Source organism: Falco rusticolus, chromosome 11 (genome assembly GCF_015220075.1).
Source record: "Falco rusticolus isolate bFalRus1 chromosome 11, bFalRus1.pri, whole genome shotgun sequence".
NCBI lineage: Eukaryota > Metazoa > Chordata > Aves > Falconiformes > Falconidae > Falco > Falco rusticolus.
This window is the reverse complement of record NC_051197.1, coordinates 1,833,833-1,855,611: the sequence shown is the minus strand read 5'-3', so window position 1 is coordinate 1,855,611 and position 21,779 is coordinate 1,833,833. Positions and strand designations below refer to the sequence as shown.

Below are 21,779 nucleotides of genomic sequence, written 5' to 3'. Positions count from 1 at the left end.
GGGCACCTGGCCAGGGCTGCCCCTTCCCTCCACCCCTGGAGAACCCTTGCTGGTGGGATGCAGAGGGCTGACACATAGCCATGACTCCGGCTCTCCGGAGATGAGGGGAAGCATCGCCTGCATCAGACGCGTGAGTCACCCTGACAACTCCCTACAGACAGCCCCACCGCCCCGGAGCATCCCTCTCCCAGGAGGGCTGCAACAGCCAGCACCCTGGAGGCAGATGCAAGTTTTTGTTCTGTGCATGGGCCTTGCTTACAGATTGCAGGGCAAGGGGACGACCAAGCACCTTTGAGGAGGAAAGCGGGTGACAGTTTGAGGTATGGCTCAGCAGCATCCCCAGCAAAGACTGAGAAGGGGAGCGTGGCTGAGCGCAGGACCCAGCGCATCTTGCATGAACTTCAACATTTTCAGACCACACTGCAGGGTTCCGGGAGCCAGCAGAGCCCAGGGTGTTTCACGGGGAGCCCGGCAGCCAGCTCCTTCAGGCGGGTAAGAGCATTTGCAGCTACCAGGCGGCGCTACTTTCCTAGATGGTCTGGGGCAGCTTCAAGACAAGTCATTATGACTGTGACTAGCAGAGGCTTAAACAGCCGCGAAGCCTTCCAGGAGCCATCCCTGGTTTGGCACCAGCCCCTGCCAGCATTAACTACAGCAGGATGACTGCTGGCTTTGAGGTCCCTCAAAGCTTAAGAGAGAAGAAACTTGAACTGTGTATTTAAAAGAAGAAATGAGGTTATTTCACATTTTCAGTATTGCCTCTTTGGATGACCTGATTCCAATTACTCGATTGATGAAGCTCTTAACACTAATGCAGAGTTAGCAGCAAAATACAGGGACCCATATGCAATTATTTCGGGTTTGTTTGTTGTTGGTTTTTAATCTATTACAACACAATCTAGCAACTAACAACTGTGTTACTCACTAGTTTCTCAGATTTTACACTTAATTTACATCTGCCTTCAGCTTGGCACCAAGTGTAGGAAAAGAGCATTTTAAAATACTTTCTTCAGTCAACAAAAGAAAACCTTCAAGATGTGCCAAGCAAGCTCAGACCACAAGAAGTAGTAGTGTCCCTTGCCTCCAAATGCTTCTTAAAGCAAAATTACCAGCACCTGCTGAACTGATAATGACCAGAATCTGAGTCTTTCCCGGCTGCAGAAGTGGTACAGCTCACCGTCAAACCTTGCTTTTATTACCCAGAGGGCAGCCCAAGACAAGCTTTTTTGCTTTTAAATCCCCAAAAAAGTTCCCACCTTTAAGGACTTGGTCACTGAACAGCACAAATAATGACCTGAACGAAAAGGCTCTCTGCCCAGACAGGAGAAATACTGTCAAAAGCTTGTTTAGCATTCTAGCAACCTGCTCACAGGTGCTCAGCCAGTTACTGACTCCAGCTTAGCTGTCTGACTTTAAAAGCCTCTGAACAAAGTGTTATTTCTCCAAATGCAATCATCTCTTGAAGCCTAAGAAGCTGAGGCCCTAATAAAATCACAAAGCTACTCTCTCTGTATTTTAGACATAATTATAGGGATAAGAATAATATGTAAGCTTTATACAATCTCATCTTTAACTTATCTTAATGATTATACATTAAATAGCTAGGGAAGAACAGGTCCACGCTGAGCAGGCAAGGCAGCGAAGGAAACAAAGCTGCCATGAAAGCTCCAGCAGACCCTGGGTGACCGGCTGCAGGCTCCAGCTCCCCTGGCACCAGCACGGAGGTTCGCTACTCCCCAGCCCCAGCCCAGCAGCCAGGTTCCAAGGCAGATTTGCTCCCCGAACTGATTTGCCACACAGTTATGTGAACACTAGAGCCAGACCTCCAGGCAGGCTGCAGCCAGAGGAACAGCTACAGAAGCCCCAGTTCAACCAGTGTGGTTGAATGTTACTTATTCATTGTTAGGTTACAGCTGTTCGAGAGAGGGATTTTTCCCAAACACTTTAAAACATGCAAACACATGTACAGCTCCTCTTTCAGTAAGGGGCAGGTCAGTCTTGCCCTGGCTGCTCCCAACATCCTTTTGAAGAGTTTTTGCAGGGTTATTTTTGATTTTGGGTGTTTTGGTTTTTGGTTTGGGGTTTTTTTTAATTTATTTTATCCTCTTGCAGGTACTAAGGGTGAATCCCAGTAAGACAGCTTCTTCCACAGTTCCTGTACTTATACAGTCCTCCAGTTAATTTGGACAGCTGTAGTTTCAAGGCCAGAAGCGACTTTCCATCTGCATGTATCAAATCCCAGGAAAAAAAAAAAAAAAATGTATCTCACAACAATTGATGGAAGGTAGGGCAGCTATTTCAGTTGAACAACCAACCTCAAACTGAAAAGGCTGAAGTTGCTATTGCGACAAAGGTTCAGTAAATAAACATCAACTCTTCTGCAACTGCTGCCCAATGGAGAGCACGTGTTTAACAACCCAGACACGAGCATTCCTTCTTACAAGCTCCTGATATAAGCTTACAGATCAATAATTTCATTTACTGACTACTTTGGCTTGCACTTTAGAAACTTATCACACAAAAGGGCTTGGCAAAGACAGAGCAGAAGAGCATGGCTTAAAGTCTTCAGCAGTGGGAAACCAGTTTGAGTCTTGAGATAAAGGATTTTGGGGGCAGGGACATTTATAAAAATAAATAGAAAATTAAAACCCCTCACGACACTGATTTTTCACCACCTCAACACAGAGTGAGACACCCAGACTAGAGCAGTGTGAGGTGACACTGCTGCTCCGGCAGACGCGGTGCCTCCAGAAGGGACATCCCCACTCCTCACTGCTCCAGCAGATCTTCAGCACCGGCCCTGGCGCTACCTTGCATGGCAGCAACCAACTCAACCTGCTCACTGCTCAGAGAGCTCGTCCAGCCAAACCCGAGCATCCGCTGGGGAGGCTGCATGATGCAGCTCATGGCTGGGCACGTGCACACCCAGCACAAGGCATGGGATGGGAACAAGTAGAAACAGGAGGAAAGAAGCAGCTGAAAGGGTTGGGCTGTATGTATTAACAACTGTGAACTGTTGCTGTGCACTGAGCATCCTGGAATATTTTGAAAAACTGTATAAAACCCAGGAGTGTATGCTACAAAAGCAAATTGCTGGATTGAAACCAGCGTGATGGGCTACACACTTCCACAGGGAACCTGCTCATCATTGGCTTAGCTACTCACTAGTGTGGCATGAACAGCCCTGCCTGCAGAGATATATGTTGAGATGTCTCATTACCGATTCCCACCTTTAGAACGTGCTCCTGCATCACCTCACTGCATGGAGGCACTGCAGCAGTTAACGTATGGTGCAAGAGAAAAGTGACTTTAAGAGAAACGCATTGGGAAATCTACTAACAAATGACAGAGTGACTTACTCAGGTCATTGTCCATCTTGAACGCGATGTCCAGCTGCATGATGAAAAGCATGAACTGGAACCAGGGGCTCATCTCCTTGCTAGGGAGGGGAATGTGCACGGCAAACACAATGTCGTTGGCTTCAATCTGTTTGCTCACCGCCTCGTCGAAGTCTTTGAGCTTCTCGCAGTGGTTGGGTCCCCAGGGCATCAGCCACTTGGTTTTGTGGTGGTTTTTTCTTACATCAATGCACTTCACTGACATGTAAGGAACAGCTGTAGTGGGGCTGGGAGCTGTAAATGGAAGAGAAGTGCATTTTTAGCATCTTGAGATATCTTATATAGTGGTTTCCGCACCAAAATATGCAGCTATATATTCAACTATTTGAAGGCAATTTAAAACAAATGCATTAAATTATTCTCCTTCACAGATCCTTGATCTTGCAGTTAATTACTTAAGTTTAGTGCATCTACAGACATATTACTGACTTTGTAGTGGGATCAAATTAGGATTAGCTAAAGCAGCTGGAATCTGCTGGTTCAGTCTCAGATACCTTAGTTACACCAGAAATCATAATGAAAGTTACTGGCGTCTTTTTCTGTGCATACACCCTTCTGGTTTGCTCACTCAAGCCAATCCACGCACATGCAAAGCACGTACCTGTATCGCAGACCTAGATGGACGAACTAATCCTAAACCGTGTGGTCCTGCAGAGCAGGGCAGGACTTAGAATGATGTAAACCACGCACAGACACACATTTCCTTGAGCAGGAAGGCTTTTCTCACTGCTTGGTAAGGGAAGACAGCAGCGCCACTTTGCATCTAACCCAGCCCAGCAAACTTGCTGTGGGAGCCGTCTCAGCCTTGCTAAAACTCCCCCTGTGGAAAACACCGGGTACCCTGGCTGCCTCCATGATGCTCCAAAGATCCTTGCTCACCCACTGCTGCTAACGGTAGGAAAACCTTTTGCAGGAAGGTAGTTCTTCCTCTTCCTGTAAGTCAGGTGTGAACTAATGACTATTACAACCAAAGATTTGTCTCTCTTTCCCCTAGTTGGTTTTTGGGGTTTTTTTTGAGATATTGGGAGAAAAGAAGCTGAGCAGAGATCTTGGCTCTGAAATGCTCCCCAAACTCTGCACTGCCCCATTGCCACAGCAAGCCACAAGGCTTGGTGCATGCACATCAGATACTAATTGTGATTACATCAGGTCAGTGTACAACGTCCCAGATCAGACAAAACTACGGAGGAGTATACTGCTTGGGCTTTATGTCAATGAGGAAACAGCCCAACCCTGACATACAAATAGGGATGAAAGCAGAAGAGAAACACGTTGCACCTTCAGCCAGAATTTCAGCATATAACATCTCCAAATCTCAGAGAAAAAAAAAGCTCTTAAAAACTCAAATACATTTCCAACACAGTTCTGCCATACAGTCTTCTTATGACAGCAGTTCTGCCCTGTTTCCAATATCATTTGGGAAATAAATATTTTAATGCTATTTTAATGCATCACAGAACTGGCAAACCATGGAGACAAGCAGAGCTAGAGCTGCTCCAGTTCCTTGTCTCCCCAGTATGATCCAAGGGGCTTCCACAGGTCAGAACATCCAGTGACCAGAAGGTTGATAATTCTCCTGTCCCTTACAGATCTATTCCCCTTTTGTCATAGAAAGTATTTTTTTGGCAGAATGGCCAGCTCCATATATTTCCCTGCAATTAAGCCAGAACGGTCTTATTTTTTGAAGTATTACCAGAGAGGTACCATTGACATGCTGTAACAAATTCCTTCCAGCTTCACAGCTTTGGGGAAACAGACAGAGCAGGTTAACTCTATTCAAGAGTTTTCTTGGTATTTGTTTTCACTAGAATTTGAAGAAATTAAAGTTATGTATTACCAAGTTGTGAAGTGACATTGATGAAAAACCCCGAACTATCCAGCCCTTTTTAAAATGAAAATAAGGCTTGAACTTGAAAAATTTAAGTTCAAATTAAACCTAATAATGTAAAAATGCTCTAACACAAGTGATAAGCATTGAAAGGTCCCTGTCTATGAATTAAAACAGAATTAGCACATAGAATAACAGATACCCAGGCACACAGAATAACAGATGACTTCATGTCAAAGTCTGCAGAGAAAAGACACCAAGGTGGTCATGTAAAATTGGGGATAAGCTGGCCAGCCCGTGAGCTCCTGCAGAAGGTTATTTTCACGTTGTCACCATCTTCGTCCTGACAAATGGCCCAGGTCCCCATCCCTGGAAATGTTCAAGGCCAGGCTGGATGGGGCACTGCTCCAGTGGAAGGTGTCTCTGCCCAGGAACCAGGTGGTCTTTAAGGTCCCTTCCAACCCATCCTATGATTCTATAACTTCCTGGACAGATCACAGCTAACCAGCAAACTCCAGCAGCAAGCAACAACACCCTACCTACAAACTTCCAAGTATTCCAATAAGAAAAAAACCTGAGCAATGCCCACCCAGCCACCCGCAGCCTCAGCCCGGGCAGGGCCAGCTCAGGGCTCCCCGGCTCAGCATGCCGACATCTGCACACGCTACACCCAGATGATTCAGACCTGGCTCCCTGGTAATTTGGACGCAGCATCACAACACCAGCTCTATTGCTTTTTGGGATCCAAGCCAGGAACCCTGCATAGCATCTTCCCTAACGTGCCACCTCGTCAGAAAGATGACATCCGCACTCCTTCCTACAGGCAGGGGAGAGATGACTCAACGTGCCAGTCGGGAGGAAGTTATTAAAAAGCAGTTGTTTATAAACTGCATTTTTTTCCAATTTTTTTGACAGCAGCAAGTTTCTTCTTGCTGAAGAGCAGCAGTGATGCTAGCATAAAGGGTGGGCTGAAAGGAAAGGGATTTGCTTAAGCAGAAATACTCCCAGATTCATACCTGCTCTCGCTATCAATCCACAGCCTAAGCACATCACAGAGATGTAGCACTGCTGCCTCTCAAACCCTCGCTGCATCCAGCAGTCCCCCAGGAACCACAGAAAGCTCATGTGTTACAGCAGCCCCCCCAGAAGAACAAATCATTGATGGGCCAGAAAGAAACAGCAAAACCAGAATAAAAAAAAGCATTCAACAAGCAAACAAAAAACCTAGCTGCAAGTCCAGGATTACAGAACACTTCAATGACATGCCACAAATGCATAAAATGGTGCAACATTCCTTCATCATGCCTGGATGCAGAACCTAGTAACCACGGCTGAAACTGCAGCTGTAAGTGAGTATTAGGAATATTGCTGTGAAATAAGCCAGCTATCCAGGCCAAGCTCTCCAAGCTTTTTAACTTTGACCAATCTCGGTGTGATTTAAGAGTGGGCATTTCTGAATTAAAAGACATTGTTACTTCTACAGAGAAGACTAATGTTTCTTGCTTTGATGCAACTCATTATAGCCATAAATACATGTTTTCATCACCGACCGATTATGATTTTAAATACTTGGCATGCTCCCTTGAGTATCCCCTCTGCCAAAGTTACAGCTTTGAGGAGCAAGAGACAATCGCTATATATATTCCTTGTTGGGAACTGCACACCAAACAAACGTCGGCACTTGGCTCCCATTACTTATTTGGCTCCAGTCCCATTAAATTCAAGCGAGTGTTGAACCAAGTGGAAAAAAATGCTTTGTGAAACTGCAGCCAAGTCAACTAACAGTATTACAAAGTGCTATGCAAAACAAAGCTAGCATCGAGGGATTTCAGTTAAAACATGGTGCCAAGCAGGCTGCTTTCAGCTATTCTGCCTGTGGGCTGGTAGATGCTTCGGCTTTATATATTAAATGATATATGTCAGCCTGTAAATAATTAAATAGCCATTTATGCATAATACAGCGGATAAGCTTCGGCCTGTGTTCCAGTCTGCTTGCTGTGATGAGAGGCACTGCAGTAATTAATGCAGGTACCATTTGGAGGGGTTAACAAAGTAACTAAAGAGCAGGGCTTTTATCAGGAAAGTTTTGCAGAAGCTGGTTAGGAACGTGGCTCCCCAAGAGGCCGCTCACTTGGGTTGGGGCTGCCTGGGGAGCCCCCGTGAAAGAGCCCCGGGAAGGCATCGGGCAGGGACCCCTCACACCAAGGGCTTCAAGCCCTGCGGTCACAGATGCCAAAAGCCGTAGGCACGAGGCTGCCAGAGCTGCTAGCACTGTCGGTGGATACTTCCAACCCCCCTACTTAAGAGAAAAAACTTCCCACAGACAAGTTTAGAGACAGGATGATTCACAGCAAACGCTTTCAGAGCGACAGGCAGGATCTCCAAGAAGCCAGCGTGCCTGTGCCCAAGGGAAGCACCTCTGTCACCTTCCTTAGCTCCGATGGGACAGACCTTCATTAAATCGTCCTTGAAACAGTGGCAAGCACAGACATGAAAATAAAACCAACGCAGTCTGAGCAACCTCTCTTTTGCAGTTCACTGCTTTTCATACTAGTTTGGGGAGTGAGTAGTTTAGCCCCTTTGAAGTTTGTTTGCATATATGCTATAAACACAAAATGTCTTAAAGGTAGGAGGCGACCGGCTGGCACAGCCAGCCTGTGTACTGCTGGGGATCGAGGACACGGCCCACCACATCTCCTCCAGCAAAGGCTTCGGAGGTGCCCGGCTCACTGCAAAGGCCTCAAGGCTATCCCAAGTTACAGGAGGTCAAGGCAGATCCTGCTGTCCCTGCCAAGGAAGCATGGCTCCTTGTGAGCAGCCAGCGAGCCCCCGGAGATCAATGTGCCTTCTAGCAGCACAGCCACCGCTTCCCGGGGAGCGAAACCACATCAGACATCCAGGCAAGTTTCAGATGAACTTTCAAAGCCATTTCAGCTACGTCTTATGGATTGAACCAACTTTTTCATATTATGTCCAGGGAGATTTTTCTCTCTTTTCATATTGGCAGCACCATATAGCCTATATAAAAAAAGCCGTATAGCTCAAGCATATGAATTTTCACAAGGTATGTCCCCAAGAAACAGCAGCAGTTAAAAGCAAGGGAGACTTTGGGGGGGGCAGACATAAGTTGAATTGCTTTCAGTTTTGAATGATCCAAACCCACTCAGTGTTGTGTTGAGCTGGTAGTGGTGTTTCACCCAAGGATGGCAGTGTTATAGAGCAACTCCAGCTAAAGGGATCTGAAAGAGACATCTCAGCATACTTTATAGCTAGTAGCCAGAGAGGTCAAAAATCTTATGACCTGATTCAGCAAAAGATGTCATCATTTAGTTTCTCAGCACTGGTGACCATCCTCATTGCCAAGGTAGAGAGGATTTCTCTCCCTCTTCTCAACCAGATTCAGAATTCTTTCACTTCACATAGACTAAACAGAGTACGAGCCTAGGCAAACAGCCAAAGTGATTGATCACACAGCTGAGACACCCTGAGCCATCCAACGCTGCTTCTGCTCCCCTAAGTTCTCTACAGTAAAACCCCACAGCATCCGCTGAAGGAACTCAGCATCCTACCCCAAATACCCAGCAAACTGGTAACTAGCAGAGTACTTGGAAGGGACCTGGGGGATCCAGGGCTGGCCGTCACTGGTGTCATGCTTTCTTGAATCACTGGGTTAGACCCTGGTTACCACTTTGCTCCTGAGTTTGGCTTCCAGAAATCCTCAGAAGCGGAAGTTTTAATTCCGTTCAAGACAATACTGCGGCCAACTAAATTACACAAACAGGAGTATTCTGGCGGTGGGGGAGCTGGCAAGTTTTAGTTGAGACTTAACCCTCCTGGTCTGGTTACTTCAAAAGAAAAGTAAACACCTGTTCCCCCAATCAATACAAGCATAATTAATTAATTAGAGCATCCCAACCTTTATTTTGTTAGGGTGAAGCCTCCCCATGCCAAGCAGCAATCACATTTACAATCTGTGTATATTTGCATGAGGGCACCTGCCGGGGAGCACATCGTACGGACATAAACACGACTGGTCAACACAGTTCACTCTTCCACTCTGAAAAGTCACAGCTGGTTTTCCATAGAGCTCCCAGATCTTCCGAGTGCTTTGTCCCCTCACCCCCACAGATGCTTCTGCTCTTCTCCACCCAACTCACTGCCTCCCACTGTTGGGTGCATTTACAGCTGATGCTTGGCTGCCCCTACAGAAAAATTAGGGTCCCAAAGCTTAACTGAGTTGAGGTTAAGCACAAAGACTGACAATAAGTAACACTTGAGGAAGGAGGCCTTTTGGTGGCCACAGATCTTAGTGAGTCTTCAAGCATAGGGAAAAATGACATTTCACCTTCACATTTAAAAAAAACCAAAAGTTAAACCAGTTATGCCTTTAAGAATGGTAGAAGAAAGCAAGCCTAATTTCTCCAAACAGCTATACATTGTTAATAAATACCTTTTCAACATCTTTGTGCCACAAGCAAAACTTATTCCCACCTATCTCTTGGTTTTACCTCTCCTGCAAAGCACGGTGGTGATGGCACGTGGCGATGGGCGAGGGCAAGTGGAACAGAGAAAACTCATTTAGAGAAACTCAGCACCATTTACAGCTCACTGGACTTCCCCTGAAAGATGTCAGCAAATAGCACTGAGCAGCTATAGAACTTTTTATTATTAATTTTTTTTTAAATGCTCAAAGCCCCAGTTCAAGGCTTGACAGCTTTAACTTCTCTCTAGTACCTCAGTAAGTAGCTTTCCTTCAGTTTCAGCTATACTGTCCTTGAAGCAATCTATCTCAGGTAAGCATTCATCTGTTCTTTTCTTTTCTATTAAAAAAAAGCAAAAAAAAAAAAGCAAAAAAAAAAGCAGCAAATAAGATCCTACCTGTAAAGAGGCTTAACTTAGGAACTATTCCTCAGAAGAAAGAAACAGTTTTTCTATATTTAGACTTAATTTTTTAAATTAAAGAAACTCTCTACTCTAAGTGAGCTCAATTTTTCAATATTTTACAATAATACATATGCCTAGATTGCGTAAGAGCCACCATCACTCAGTTTATTAGATTCAATAAAATTAAGTAGATCTTTAAAATGCTCCCACAATAAACTCTCGAATAATTCCTTCCTTTTCCCCTCCTCCATACTCCCGCAAACAAGGCATTCAGCCCAGTTACAAGGATAACATCCCCTCTCCTCTCCCACATGAATACTTACCTCTATGATATATATTTTGTACCTTCTCATCTAGAACACCTACAGCATTTCAGATTAACTACTGACCCTTGCTCTCGCACTATAAACAAGCCCTTTAGAAACTCTCAATTGCATTGTGTCTACATTGATTAAAGCTTGAATCCTACTGACCTCATGTGGTGTTAACTTCTCCCATGCACCAGGAGCATTCTGCTTTTCTACTCAATTACCCCCTTCTGTGCAGAGCCACCACTACCCAATGAGCACACACAATGGACTTCTGCTTCATTACACTAACCAACAGCAGGATAGGAATAAACAAGCTAATTTATCATCGGACAGACTGAGCTTTTCCAACTAGAACACTGAGAACCTGAATAACATTACATATACTTATTATTTATAAATATGTATTTATTGCACTGTGAAAGTTTTCTTTCCTGACCTTGACGCTACCGGTTTAATACATTAGTGACAGTGACCACTAATGAAGTCTTTAAGTTACTGGGTTTTTATTACTAGTTACTATTTCATGAGCTACAAGAAAGCCTTTTTCTGAACACTGGCAGCTTTTATGTGCAGAATTGCTGTATATTTAAATCTCCTCACTCATCTCTAAAGAAAGCACAAAACAAAACACCTCCCCCCCCAGAAGCTCACTCCCCTTGGGGAAGGTCCTTCTTTCTCATCATTTGGCTTCGAGCTTTATCAAGGCCATAGTCCTTTAAAGCCTCAGGGCACCATTTCCATCCTTAGTTACAGTGGGAGCTGCCAGACATGCTATTGTAGCTGAACACTTCTATTTCTGTCATCTCGAATAGGATTTTTTCAATACTACAGGTTTCTCTGTCCTTTTTTGGGGTTTTTTTTTGGTGGGGTTGGGTTTGTTTTTTGTTTCGGACCATGACTATGAACTTGCCCAAACCACCAGAGCCTAGTTTGGGAGATTCCTGACCCAAGCTGGTGTTCTGCATCCAGGTCCCCTGCTTTGGATGCGGAGAGCAAGCCAGCAACGGGCTGTGCCCATGCCTGTTCTAGGGACTGCACTGGCTCAGGCTCTTCTGCCTCATGTGGAAGGTGGTGGGAGTCCTGACCCAGTTCAGAGGACGGCTGGATGAAGGCGGTATTTGGTATCACGGAGGGCAGCCTAGGCCTCTGCCGAACTCCAGGTACCCTCTTACCAGACCCGGGTGGGAAGTGAGCTGCCAGGATGTGGAGGTCCCTAACCACACACTACAGCCAGCAGAACAGTCATGCTGAGGTTTTGAGCAATTTCTATGCTTGCTTATCTCCCTATAACCATGCAGTAGCTCGAGATACGTGTGCATATTCATGTTGGAGGGCTAGCTGGTGTTGTTTGGGTTTTTTTTGCTCAAGATTTGTTCCTCAATGCTACTTTCGCAGCTTTGGGCCATACCAGCAGAAAAGTTTTCCATGTAGCACACAGCCTCTTTAGAGCAGCACAAATTAGAGATTTTCTTCAGTAAGTTCTCAAAGAGCCACAGAAGCAGCTGTGCCAGCAGCCTTTAAAACTGAAAGTGTAGTCGGGATCCCCACTGTGGGAACAGAGTCCAAGCACCCTGCAAGGCTGCTGCCACCGAGTACCAACCAAAGGGCTTCTGGGGAACAGTCTTGCTCTCGGAGATAAGGGATTATTCCCTCAGCCCCAGGCAAGTCACAACACAAGAAAATCTTTATGAGGCAGTAGAGTACAAATATATTTGCTGGGAGAACTAAATGAGTGACCTCCACGATTCATATACATATGCAACAGCAACCACAAATGCAGATGAAGAGAGCACTAGCAGTATGAGTTCCATAAAGGCAGAAATATATATTCAGAAATATTTTATTTAAAAGGAGAGAGAGAAAAAAAAAGCAGAACTGATCTACTAATTGCCACAGGCAGTTTGATCTTCTTCCAAGTCGTCCTTTGTCAATTCTCGACTCAGATGAAATGCATTTCCTGCTACGCCCAGCCAAGATATTAAATCCCTGCAAACAGAGGTCTAAAATAGTAGTATGACCTGACGTTATCCAGCAGCTTTTCTCCTGAGCGACAGCCTGAAACTCCCCAAGTGGCACACTACAGATAACAAGATACCTTGAACCCGCCAATGCTCAAGATATGTAAAGAATTTCATCTGCATTTGAATAGGAGGGAGCAGATCCCCAGGCTGGGGCCAGCAGCAGGCAGTCCTGGGGCAGACTGACACCTTGCCACCCTTCAAAGGCTTTCCGAGGCTATCAGAGAGTTATAACTTGGCCTCAAAGACCATAAACGTTATTTGCTAACAAAAAGACTTCCTGCATAAGGGTTATCCCTTGCAAAGCGCAGAGAGGCAGCACGACCACCGCTTGGTAAGCGTTCAGGTCATGTTTTAAAACCAAACCTGCTTAGTTAGAATCAACACAAAAGAAAAAGAGAGGCAGCAAGAGGACCATCCTCTTCACATAAACTACAAGGCAGAGAGCTTCCCTGATGCATCTCCCCCCAGTCTAATAGTCTGGAAGTGATGCAACTGAGAGAAGAGCAAAAAAAAAAAAAACCCCAGCACCTTGGAGGATTTACAGCTGTGCCACCCACTCCTCAGGCCCCCAGTGCGGATGTTGCTGCCTGGGAACTCTCAATTTCTGGCACATTTGCCCATTCAGCTACAGTTACAGCTCTTAAAAAGAAGAATTGAGCAGACCTAAACTAAATAGACATGACCTTTCATGTCTGCTTTTTCATCGGCTCCCAGTGCTTCTGCCAAGGCTGCAGCACTAAAGGAATGTGTCTATACAGAGAAGTCTATTGGCATTCATGTCCACGGTACAGCACCGACCTATTCAGCACAGCTTGCCCATCTTCTGGAGAGGCCAGTGATGAAAGAAAGTCAGGCACATAAAAATGGTCTTTGTCCTGGAGCCCACACTCTTCCCTAAGCAGGCTATATCCACATACCTTAGAAATCAGAGTATCTCTGCCATCAAAAGATCAGTTCAGCCCTAAGAAGGTAATGAAATCCCAGGAAAGAAAATTAAATCCTGGAAACTCACTGTTCAGGAGCCAAATCAGACATTTAGATAATGAACTGGAATTGTTGATAGCTACTCAGCCATTTATACACATGACTCATTATCTCTCTGGGCGAGACACGCAAGTAAGAGTTTTATTTGCTCCGGTCAAAACAATTCTGTTTTTTCAACCTTAAGCTGAGGCAAGGGAGCAGTGAACCTGCACCTTCTTAAATGCATCCCCCTTGCCTCAGAAGACTCATGTGCTAAATAAATACCTCCACTTTTCCAATCAGTTAAATTTGTAAAGTGTACTTTTGGGCACCAGACTTTCAGTCCTTAACTGTATGTATGCCTGCTCCTGGACTTTCTCTTCATCACAGAGAGGTTCTCCTGCATTGGCAGCTCATCTGAACTGAAACCAAGATTATCTATCTATCTGTGACTTGGGATGAGGCATCCTTGGAGTCCTGGAAGTAACTTGCATAAAATAAGTTATTGAGCAGTTGCCTTTTCAATAACTTAAAGGAACAAACCAACCAAACAAAAAAAATACCAGTTTTGAAGCAGGAATATTGCTGCACAGACATCTGTTGCCCAGTTTCCTCCCGCACCTTCCATTTCAGCCTGCCTATCTGCCCAGCTTTGCTCTTTCCTACATCCTCCTGTGGTACTGGAAAACCAGGGGAAAAGATACACATTGCTTTGCTCGACTAAAGCAATGGGGAAAGACAGAAAGCTGCAGGGGAGGTGGGGTAATTTCTTGACCCTGGGTTGCTAGAACAAACCACACTGTTCAGTGCAGGACAAGCTGCCTTAACAGCAAGCCAGCAAGCGTGCCAGAGGCTGCAGGTTTGTACGGCTGCCCCGCTGCTTTTGTGGCGATGAGGCAGTGGCACAAAGCCCACCGAGATGCACGAAATCCTGCCTGGGTGCCAGCAGCACCTGAGAGGCTCAGCATTCTCCAGGACTCTGCAGGAGCTGCAGAGCTACGGAGCATTATGAAAAGTGCCCCACGCTTTGGGACTTGATTAACCCAAAATTTCCTGCTATCCCCATTAACTCCAGACGGATTTGAGCAGTAAAGTCTGTTTTCTTTCTTCCCTTTTTCTTCTTCTTTGTAAAATGGTGTATATATATAAAAGAATTCCAGGATGCAAAGGAAATTAGAAAGAGGGACACCGACAACAGCTTCCCACAAGGTATACAGAGGAAGAAAATTTGTAATCAAAAGCTTTGGTTTACAGCAAACCAAGAGGCATTCAGCCCACACTAGAGTCAAGTCAGATTTCCATACAGACAACACTTCTACCACCCAGCCAGCAGTCAGGAGAGGACACAAGGTGTCCTAGCTCAGCTTTGGCCCTGGAGCAGCAGTCGTGGCGTGACCTCCATTGAAACACCCTGATCCAAACTCCCAGTAACAAGCATGGCCAGACAGATGCTGCAGCTAGTCCAGATGTGGGAAGGTTTGTCGTCATGCCGAGTCCAAGACCGTCACCAGCTAACCTGGCTTCTTATACTTGGTTAGCACAACTCAATGCCTGTTTAAGCCTGGCAGTACTCCTGGAGCCAGCCAGGATGCCAGGTATCTGGCTAAACCCCCACCATAGATTGAAAAGGCAGAGCATACATATGCATAGCATGCAAGGGCTCCTGGGACTGCCAGCATGACTGTAAATTAGCGTTAGCCTAATTTCTCACAAAGATTAATGCTGCCTTGAATGATAACAGAAAGCATTCTTGTTTGATTCCATTCTCCTGTAATACATGTACGCTAGCATTTATAGCGAGATAGTGAACACAAGGCTGTATTACAACTAATTTTATGAATAATTTTTTATCAAGTACTGATACATCCTTACTGAACACAACACGCGCAATCCAGAAGCATAACCTTTAAACAAGATGCTTACCACAGAACAGACACCCAAAATTCTGCAGCGTTTCAAAACCGGACAGTTTGAAGCTGCGACAGTCCCAGTTGTCTGGAGCCAACAGTTCATTACCACAGCATGACAACAAAGAAATGGCTCGATAAAATTTTCTTTTGAGGCATTTTCTGACCCCCCCATCTTTGCAAAGCCTCCTTAGACCGTCACAGGAGCTTCACCTCGGTAAGGGAATGACTCCCATACATGTACATCTCATGCTTTGCCAACAGAGTTCTAAGCAAAACCCATGTGACAGCTAATAAGACTCCTGCTTCTAGATAAAAAGAGCTGTCAGAAATGTGCAAGCAGTATTAAAACTCAGACATTTCACAGTTACCTGCTTAAAAACCAGCTAGAGAACCACCACTGGCAGAAACCCCCAGTTTCAGAAAAATGAAGCTTTGTTGTCATTGTCGTATCAGGTACCAATGCATGCATTTTTGTATTTTGGACTTGCACAAGTAATCTGTTAAAATAGAGCACTTAGTCATTGTTTTGAATTATGACCTAACTGACTGCTAAAGGAAAGGCTGGTTTAGCTTTGTAGCTGTGTTCCAGTTGTGTACATATTTTGGTTTGTCTAGACCTGAATAAACTAAAATAACTAGATCCTTGGTGCGCTGGATCAAACCAGACCAAGAACGCTATTTCAGTGACACCTCAGCTCCCATCCCACCTTGTGTCACACCTCTCTGAAAAGCAGCTGGGCCATGTCATTGCTGCCAGAGCTATCAGCAGTGTGAGCACTCATACCACCGCTTCACTCCCTACCAGCTGCCTCCAGCCACACCACAGAACATCGGCCACCGACCCATTACTCACCAGATGCCTCTTAGAAAATGCCTCGTGCTAGGAACTAATTGAAGGGGCCAGGACCCCACAGCTGCAAGCCTAAGGGTCCACCACATGCCACTGGCTCAGAGCTTCCAGGGACACAGGGACCCCAAGGGCGAGGGGAGATCCAAGGCAGCTTCCCAGGAAGTTTCATGTAGACCCCTGAGGTGCGATGCCCTGCCCGTGTGTTGCAGTGCCAGATGTGGACCACACTAGTTTACATGTAAGAACTTAAAAAGAGTTGTTTCACAGGCACATATACGCTTAGCTTAAGTTTCCAGCTCCCAGGAGGAGCCCCTCAGCACTGCTGCCCCACAGCCATTACACACACCTCCACACCCTTCAGTGTATGAGCCTCTTCACTCAGAAGTGGTAAATACTGTGGATGAAAAACCAGTTTGGGTGATTGATTAGGGCAGTTTAATCTGCTAGAAGATCAGAAGTGGGGTTTTCCAGCTATTAAAGTTTGTTTGCCCACAATAACCCTTTAGGACTCGCCCGCAGATAGATGCACTTACTCCAGCTGTATGAAGTTACTCAGAGTTTGTGCAAGGCATTGAGATCCAGCCCCAAATCACCGACCTGCCTAGGCAGCTTTCCAGCCCTAACATCAGCTTGGGCCCCCCACCCAGGATGGGGATCCATCATGGATGCAGAAGCAGCCAGTGAGGGAAGGAACAGGGAAGATGGAAGACTGAACCAATAGCATCCAAGTTCTTTCATCTCGCAATCCCTACAAACTTGAACAGAAATACTTCTGTTCATTCCCTGTAAACAGAAACATATCTATTTATCACACATGCCCCCAGATGACAACAGAAACCTGGCTTTCTGATACCAACACCCTCCTTTCGTACAAGCAACTTACTTTTTTTTTAAACTTGGAAGCAACAAGCTACTAGAAAAAACACTGAAGTTGAACACCGAGCCTGGCTTCTCCACACAACACAGGCCAAGACGTTTTATCTAATGAATCAGCATCGCGTTCAGTAACCCACTCCTGAACCAGCTCTTAAGAGAAAAAAGGAAAGGGGGAGGGAAACCCAGCCAATCCTGACAACCTCCAGTGTTGGTTCAGGCCCACAAGACGAGAAAAACTGGGTTTTATCCACTATGTGCCAGCGACAACTTTGTGATTAAGCAAAGACGAGGAAGCTAGAGAACAAGGGGAACTTTAGTTTTTCAAAATTTTATGTAGTAGTATGTCTATAGCTCTTAGAAACTGAAAATTAGAGAGGGCACAAATACAAAGCACCGGCGTGCACCAGAAAACACAGAATCTGCTTTGAAGAATGGCCACAGATATTTTTTCAATATAAAGACCACCACTTGGACAGTCCAACCTTAGTCTCCCAAATAAGTGCAATAATTTTCCCAACGCCCTTTCAGAGCAATGGGACTTCAGCTATCCACAGCCCGTATGGAAAATGCCAGCAGCCCCCGAGAAGAGCCTGCACCAGAGGAGGGGGGGGGACGGTCCCTTGGGTGAGCCAGCCCTGGCCCCGAGGGAGAAGGGAGTTGCGGGGAGGGTTTGGGGGGGCAGGATTCCTCCGCAGGAGGGTATCACCCACCCCCCTCCCCCCCGCAAATCGCCAAAGTAGCCACATATACACGAAGCTCATTCCAAGGAGCTGGCGCATAACTCAGCTGCTTTCTAGTAAAAAAACAAATAAATAAATAAATAAAAATTCCCGGGACTGCCCCAAAACCATGCTCTCCTCCATCTTTCTCCTTCCAACTCCAGGAAAAAAAATAAAAATAATAAAAAAAACCCCAAAAACCCTCGGAGGTAGAGCGATGGCAACTCCCGACTGCAAGTTTGTTGCCAAAGTTTCCACCCGTGCCAGCGCTTCCCCAAGGATTTTGTAACGCTCCCTGCGAGCTCCTCAAGAAACAAACACAATCTGGGCTTAAAAAAGAAGTTTTATGCGAGGAGGTTCGCGTGCGAAAAGCCGGGCTGCCCCAGCGGCGCGGGGAAGCGGCTGGGGGCAGGCGGGACGCGGGGGGCGCTGCCCGCCCCCGGGGCTGGGCGGGGGGCAGCAGCACGGGGAGGGGAGGGGTGCGGGTTCAGCCCCCCTCCCGGGCAGCCACAAGCCCCGGCCGAGCCCGTGCGGTTTCCAGCGGGGATCGGGGGGCGCAGGGGGGGTCCCCGGGAGAAACGACCCCGGACAAAAGCGCGAGTGCGGCGGCGCGGGGAGCGGCTGCTGGCGGGGGGGCGGCGGGCACCGCACCCCGGGACAGCAGGACCAGCCCTGGCCTCGCCCGGGGCAGCGCCCATTAATTTCCCTTTTTTCTTTCTTTTTTTTTTTTAATTTTTACTTTTTTTTTTTTTTTGTTATCATTCTGGCAAGCGGCGAGGTTTCCTCCTGCGGTCGGTTCGGAGGCCGAGAAACGGGGAGGGGCAGAGGTAAGAAAAAGAGTGGAGGAGAAAAAAAAAAATTAAAAAAATAAATATATTTTTGAAAAAGAACCCAACTTTGCAATGCAAGGCTTCCCTGCGCGACCAGTCGCCATACTGAAGATTTTTTTCCCCCCCTTCCTCTTTCTTTAAGTACGGACTGAATCCAGGCCAGAAAAACTTTTTCTCTGCCCCTTCTTTTCTTGCAGGCACTAGAGTGAAATGTGCACAAAGAGGCCCAGGGAGCCGTGTTTTCTTAACTACAATAGCAGGGCTAATTAGATCATAGGAGCGAGTCAGCGATACTGTAACAAGTAGCTAAACAACGCGAGCGAGGCGAGGAGGAAGAGAAAGTTTGCACCTTCGGCACTCACCGATCAGCCCTCCCACCAGAAAGGCGATGACTTGGAAAACCAGCAAGATCCCCCCGACGATGCAGAGCTTTTTGGTGCTCATGTTCTCGATGATGGCCCCAGCCATGTTCGCCCGGCGCTGGGCGCCCCCCGCCGCTCCCCGGGCGGGGGGCCGGGCGGGCGGGCAGGCTCCGCACTGATTGCCGGGCCCGCCGGGAGCCGGCCGCCGCTCCGCCGCCCGCCGTGATTGTGGCCGCTGCCCGGCTGCATGTGGCTGCTTTAAAGGAGCTGGGAGCGGGTCACATGACGCCGCCTCCGCCGCCCCTCCCCGGTCCTGCAGCCCCGCCGCCGGGCCCGCTCCGGCCCCCCGGGCCGCTCCCCGGGCGGGCTGCGGGCGGGGCGGCCGCGGCCGGCGCTGCAGGTGAACGCCCGGGCTGCCGGGCACCTACGGGCGGTGCAGGCGGCGGCAGCCTCACGGGGGGGCAGCAGGACGCGAGGCGCCGGCCCCCGCCCCCCCCCCCCCGGCCCCCCGGCCCCCCGCCGGCACCCGGCTTTCCGTTCCGGCTGAAACGCGCCGTTGCCTCTCCCGGCTTGCCGGCGGCCCCGTGGCGCCCAGGCAATGCTTTGTCCTTCCCCGAGCGCTCCCTCGATGCGTCTCTAGCCCGCGCCAAGCAGTTTCTCCGAGTTTTGCCACCCTCCCTTCGACCCCATCTCCCAGGCGAGGGCTGGCAGCGGGGATGCTGCGGTCCAGCCGGGAAGATGCTTGCCGCCCGGTCTGAGGCGCTCTGCTTTACGCGCTGACCCAGGATGACTCCACTACCCCCTGCCATCGTCTCTGGTTTTCAGCGGCAGTGCCTTCCAGCAGTTCATGGGATACCACAAGGATCCGTGCTACGCCGCCCTCCTCGCCGTGCAACTTCACTGCACAGAGTGCCATCGCGCGCAACCAGACCGGGTGTTGCCAGTAACCTCCCTGAGGACAAACAAGCCGTGAAAGGGAAGAACTGGTGACAAAAACATAGATGAGAACTACCAAAATGAAAATCGGGTTGAATACTCAAGAGGCACAAACCAATAATAAGCTGAAGCAAAGAGTCAGCGATGAGAAAAAAAAGTTCAGAAGAAACAAATGCAAAAAAACCCAACAAAAAATGGCAGGAAGATTGCAGAAGTGGTGGCAATGCAAGGTGGTAGCCCTGTAGCCAAACCTACTGGGCTTCCAGGAATGCGTTCGGTCAGTTTGGGATACAGAGAGCGTCTGCACGCTGATTTGCCTTGCCTAGCCTAATGGGAGCGTGGCGCATTACAACAGCATGGGTAAGCAGCACAGAGAGTGAATCTGGAAACTCAAGGAAGAGCAGAGAAGCAGAAGGCGCGGGGTTTCACTCGTAAGGAATGACTGTGCCAGACCTTGGCCATACAACCTGTAGTCAACGCCAGGAGGGGAGCGCAAGAACTGTATGTACCTGGTGTTTTGTTGATAGATTTTTAGGAAGAGGTGCCCTTCAGAAAGATGGAGGGTATGTGTCCCTGCCCAAGATCAGGCCTCAAGCACTCACTTGCTTTGCACCCTTTCCCTGACCAGAGAAGGGACCACAGCTGGCAGCTGGTGTCCCCCTCAGGACGTGGGCTGATTGCCCTCCTGAGCCTCGAGCCCAGTCCTCCAGGCTCCATGCCTCCAGGAGCACTCAATGTGCTGGGCTCCCAGTGTGTCAGAGACACGCGAAGGCGTAACGCCAGAGGCCGGCCGGTGATCCCACGGGGTATTTTGGATGATGTCATAAGATGCCATGCTACGATCAAGATCCTGGCTACAACAGAACCCATCTGAAAAGCATTGCAGCGGTGATCCCCAAATGCTTATCCTGGGTTTCTAGCACTAAGTCTTTGGCATCCAAAGTTGGGCTTGAAAAACAAAATCAAATTAAGCTCATGTGCTGTTGTGGTGTTTTACTTCTGCGATCTTTTCTCAATTTGCAGAGCTAAATAATTCTTCTCTTCCGCCAATATAAGTTGGAATTATAGGTGTTAGGGATAATTTTAAACATTTTGTGACTGCAGGACAGATTAATTTTCCAGCGTATTGCAAGTTTAACTTTTTTTTTAGTTTAATCTTTACTTTTACATTACAGTTATGCCTTCAATGTTAAAAATAGCTCTTAATGGACAAGTCCTTTGTACCCATTATGATCCCACTAGGATCATTCACACAGACGTGCTTCCAAAATCAAAGCCTGTTAGTGGCTTTTGGCAGAGACAATTAAAGACTTAAAATACCAAATACTTTATATTGAAATGATAATAACAAAACCAACGCATAGAGCAATTGCTATTGAATTGCTATTAAAAAGGCTTATTTTGAAATATCTAATACTAATCTAACATTTGATTCTGAGTGACAACTTTTGCTATTTTCTCCGTTGGAAATGGCACAGGCTTTTGAATTCCATCAGTTCCCTTACGGTCTGTAATCACCGCTGACTGGGAGAGAGCCTTACAAGTCCAGGCCACCCTTCAAGGTCCCACAGGTATCCAAATGCAGGGACCTGTATGACCAAACATCTTTGGAGCCACGAGTGCCACTAAATCCAATCTGCCTTAATGACTCTACAAAAGTTGCATGCTACAGTCGTCTGTTAAATGTCCTATTTGTTCCAAGCAATGTATTTCTGGGACAGAAATGTAAGAGGTAGAGCAAAGATCTTGCCATCATAAAAACTCTTAAGTGAAAAAAGTAAAATAACAAAAACATAGGAAACAATAAATTTATAAGACACTTGCCATCTCTGCCACATTCCTACATCTTTAATACTGCAAAGTTTAGAGATATTAATCACATGTGACTTTT

General features: G+C 47.0%; 1 protein-coding gene across 1 annotated transcript in view; it reads right to left on the bottom strand.

Moving 5' to 3' along the window:
• WLS (Wnt ligand secretion mediator) overlaps window positions 1–19,061 on the bottom strand; it is a 36,777-nt gene extending 17,716 nt beyond the window's left edge. Inside the window, exons 1-2 of the mRNA XM_037404329.1 lie at window positions 18,953–19,061; window positions 3,360–3,632 (exon numbers count right to left, since the gene is read on the bottom strand). Of these exons, the coding sequence (XP_037260226.1) occupies window positions 3,360–3,632; window positions 18,953–19,058 (379 nt within the window). The 5' untranslated portion in view covers window positions 19,059–19,061. The remainder of the gene's footprint in view (window positions 1–3,359; window positions 3,633–18,952) is intronic.
• Window positions 19,062–21,779: the final 2,718 nt, after the last annotated feature.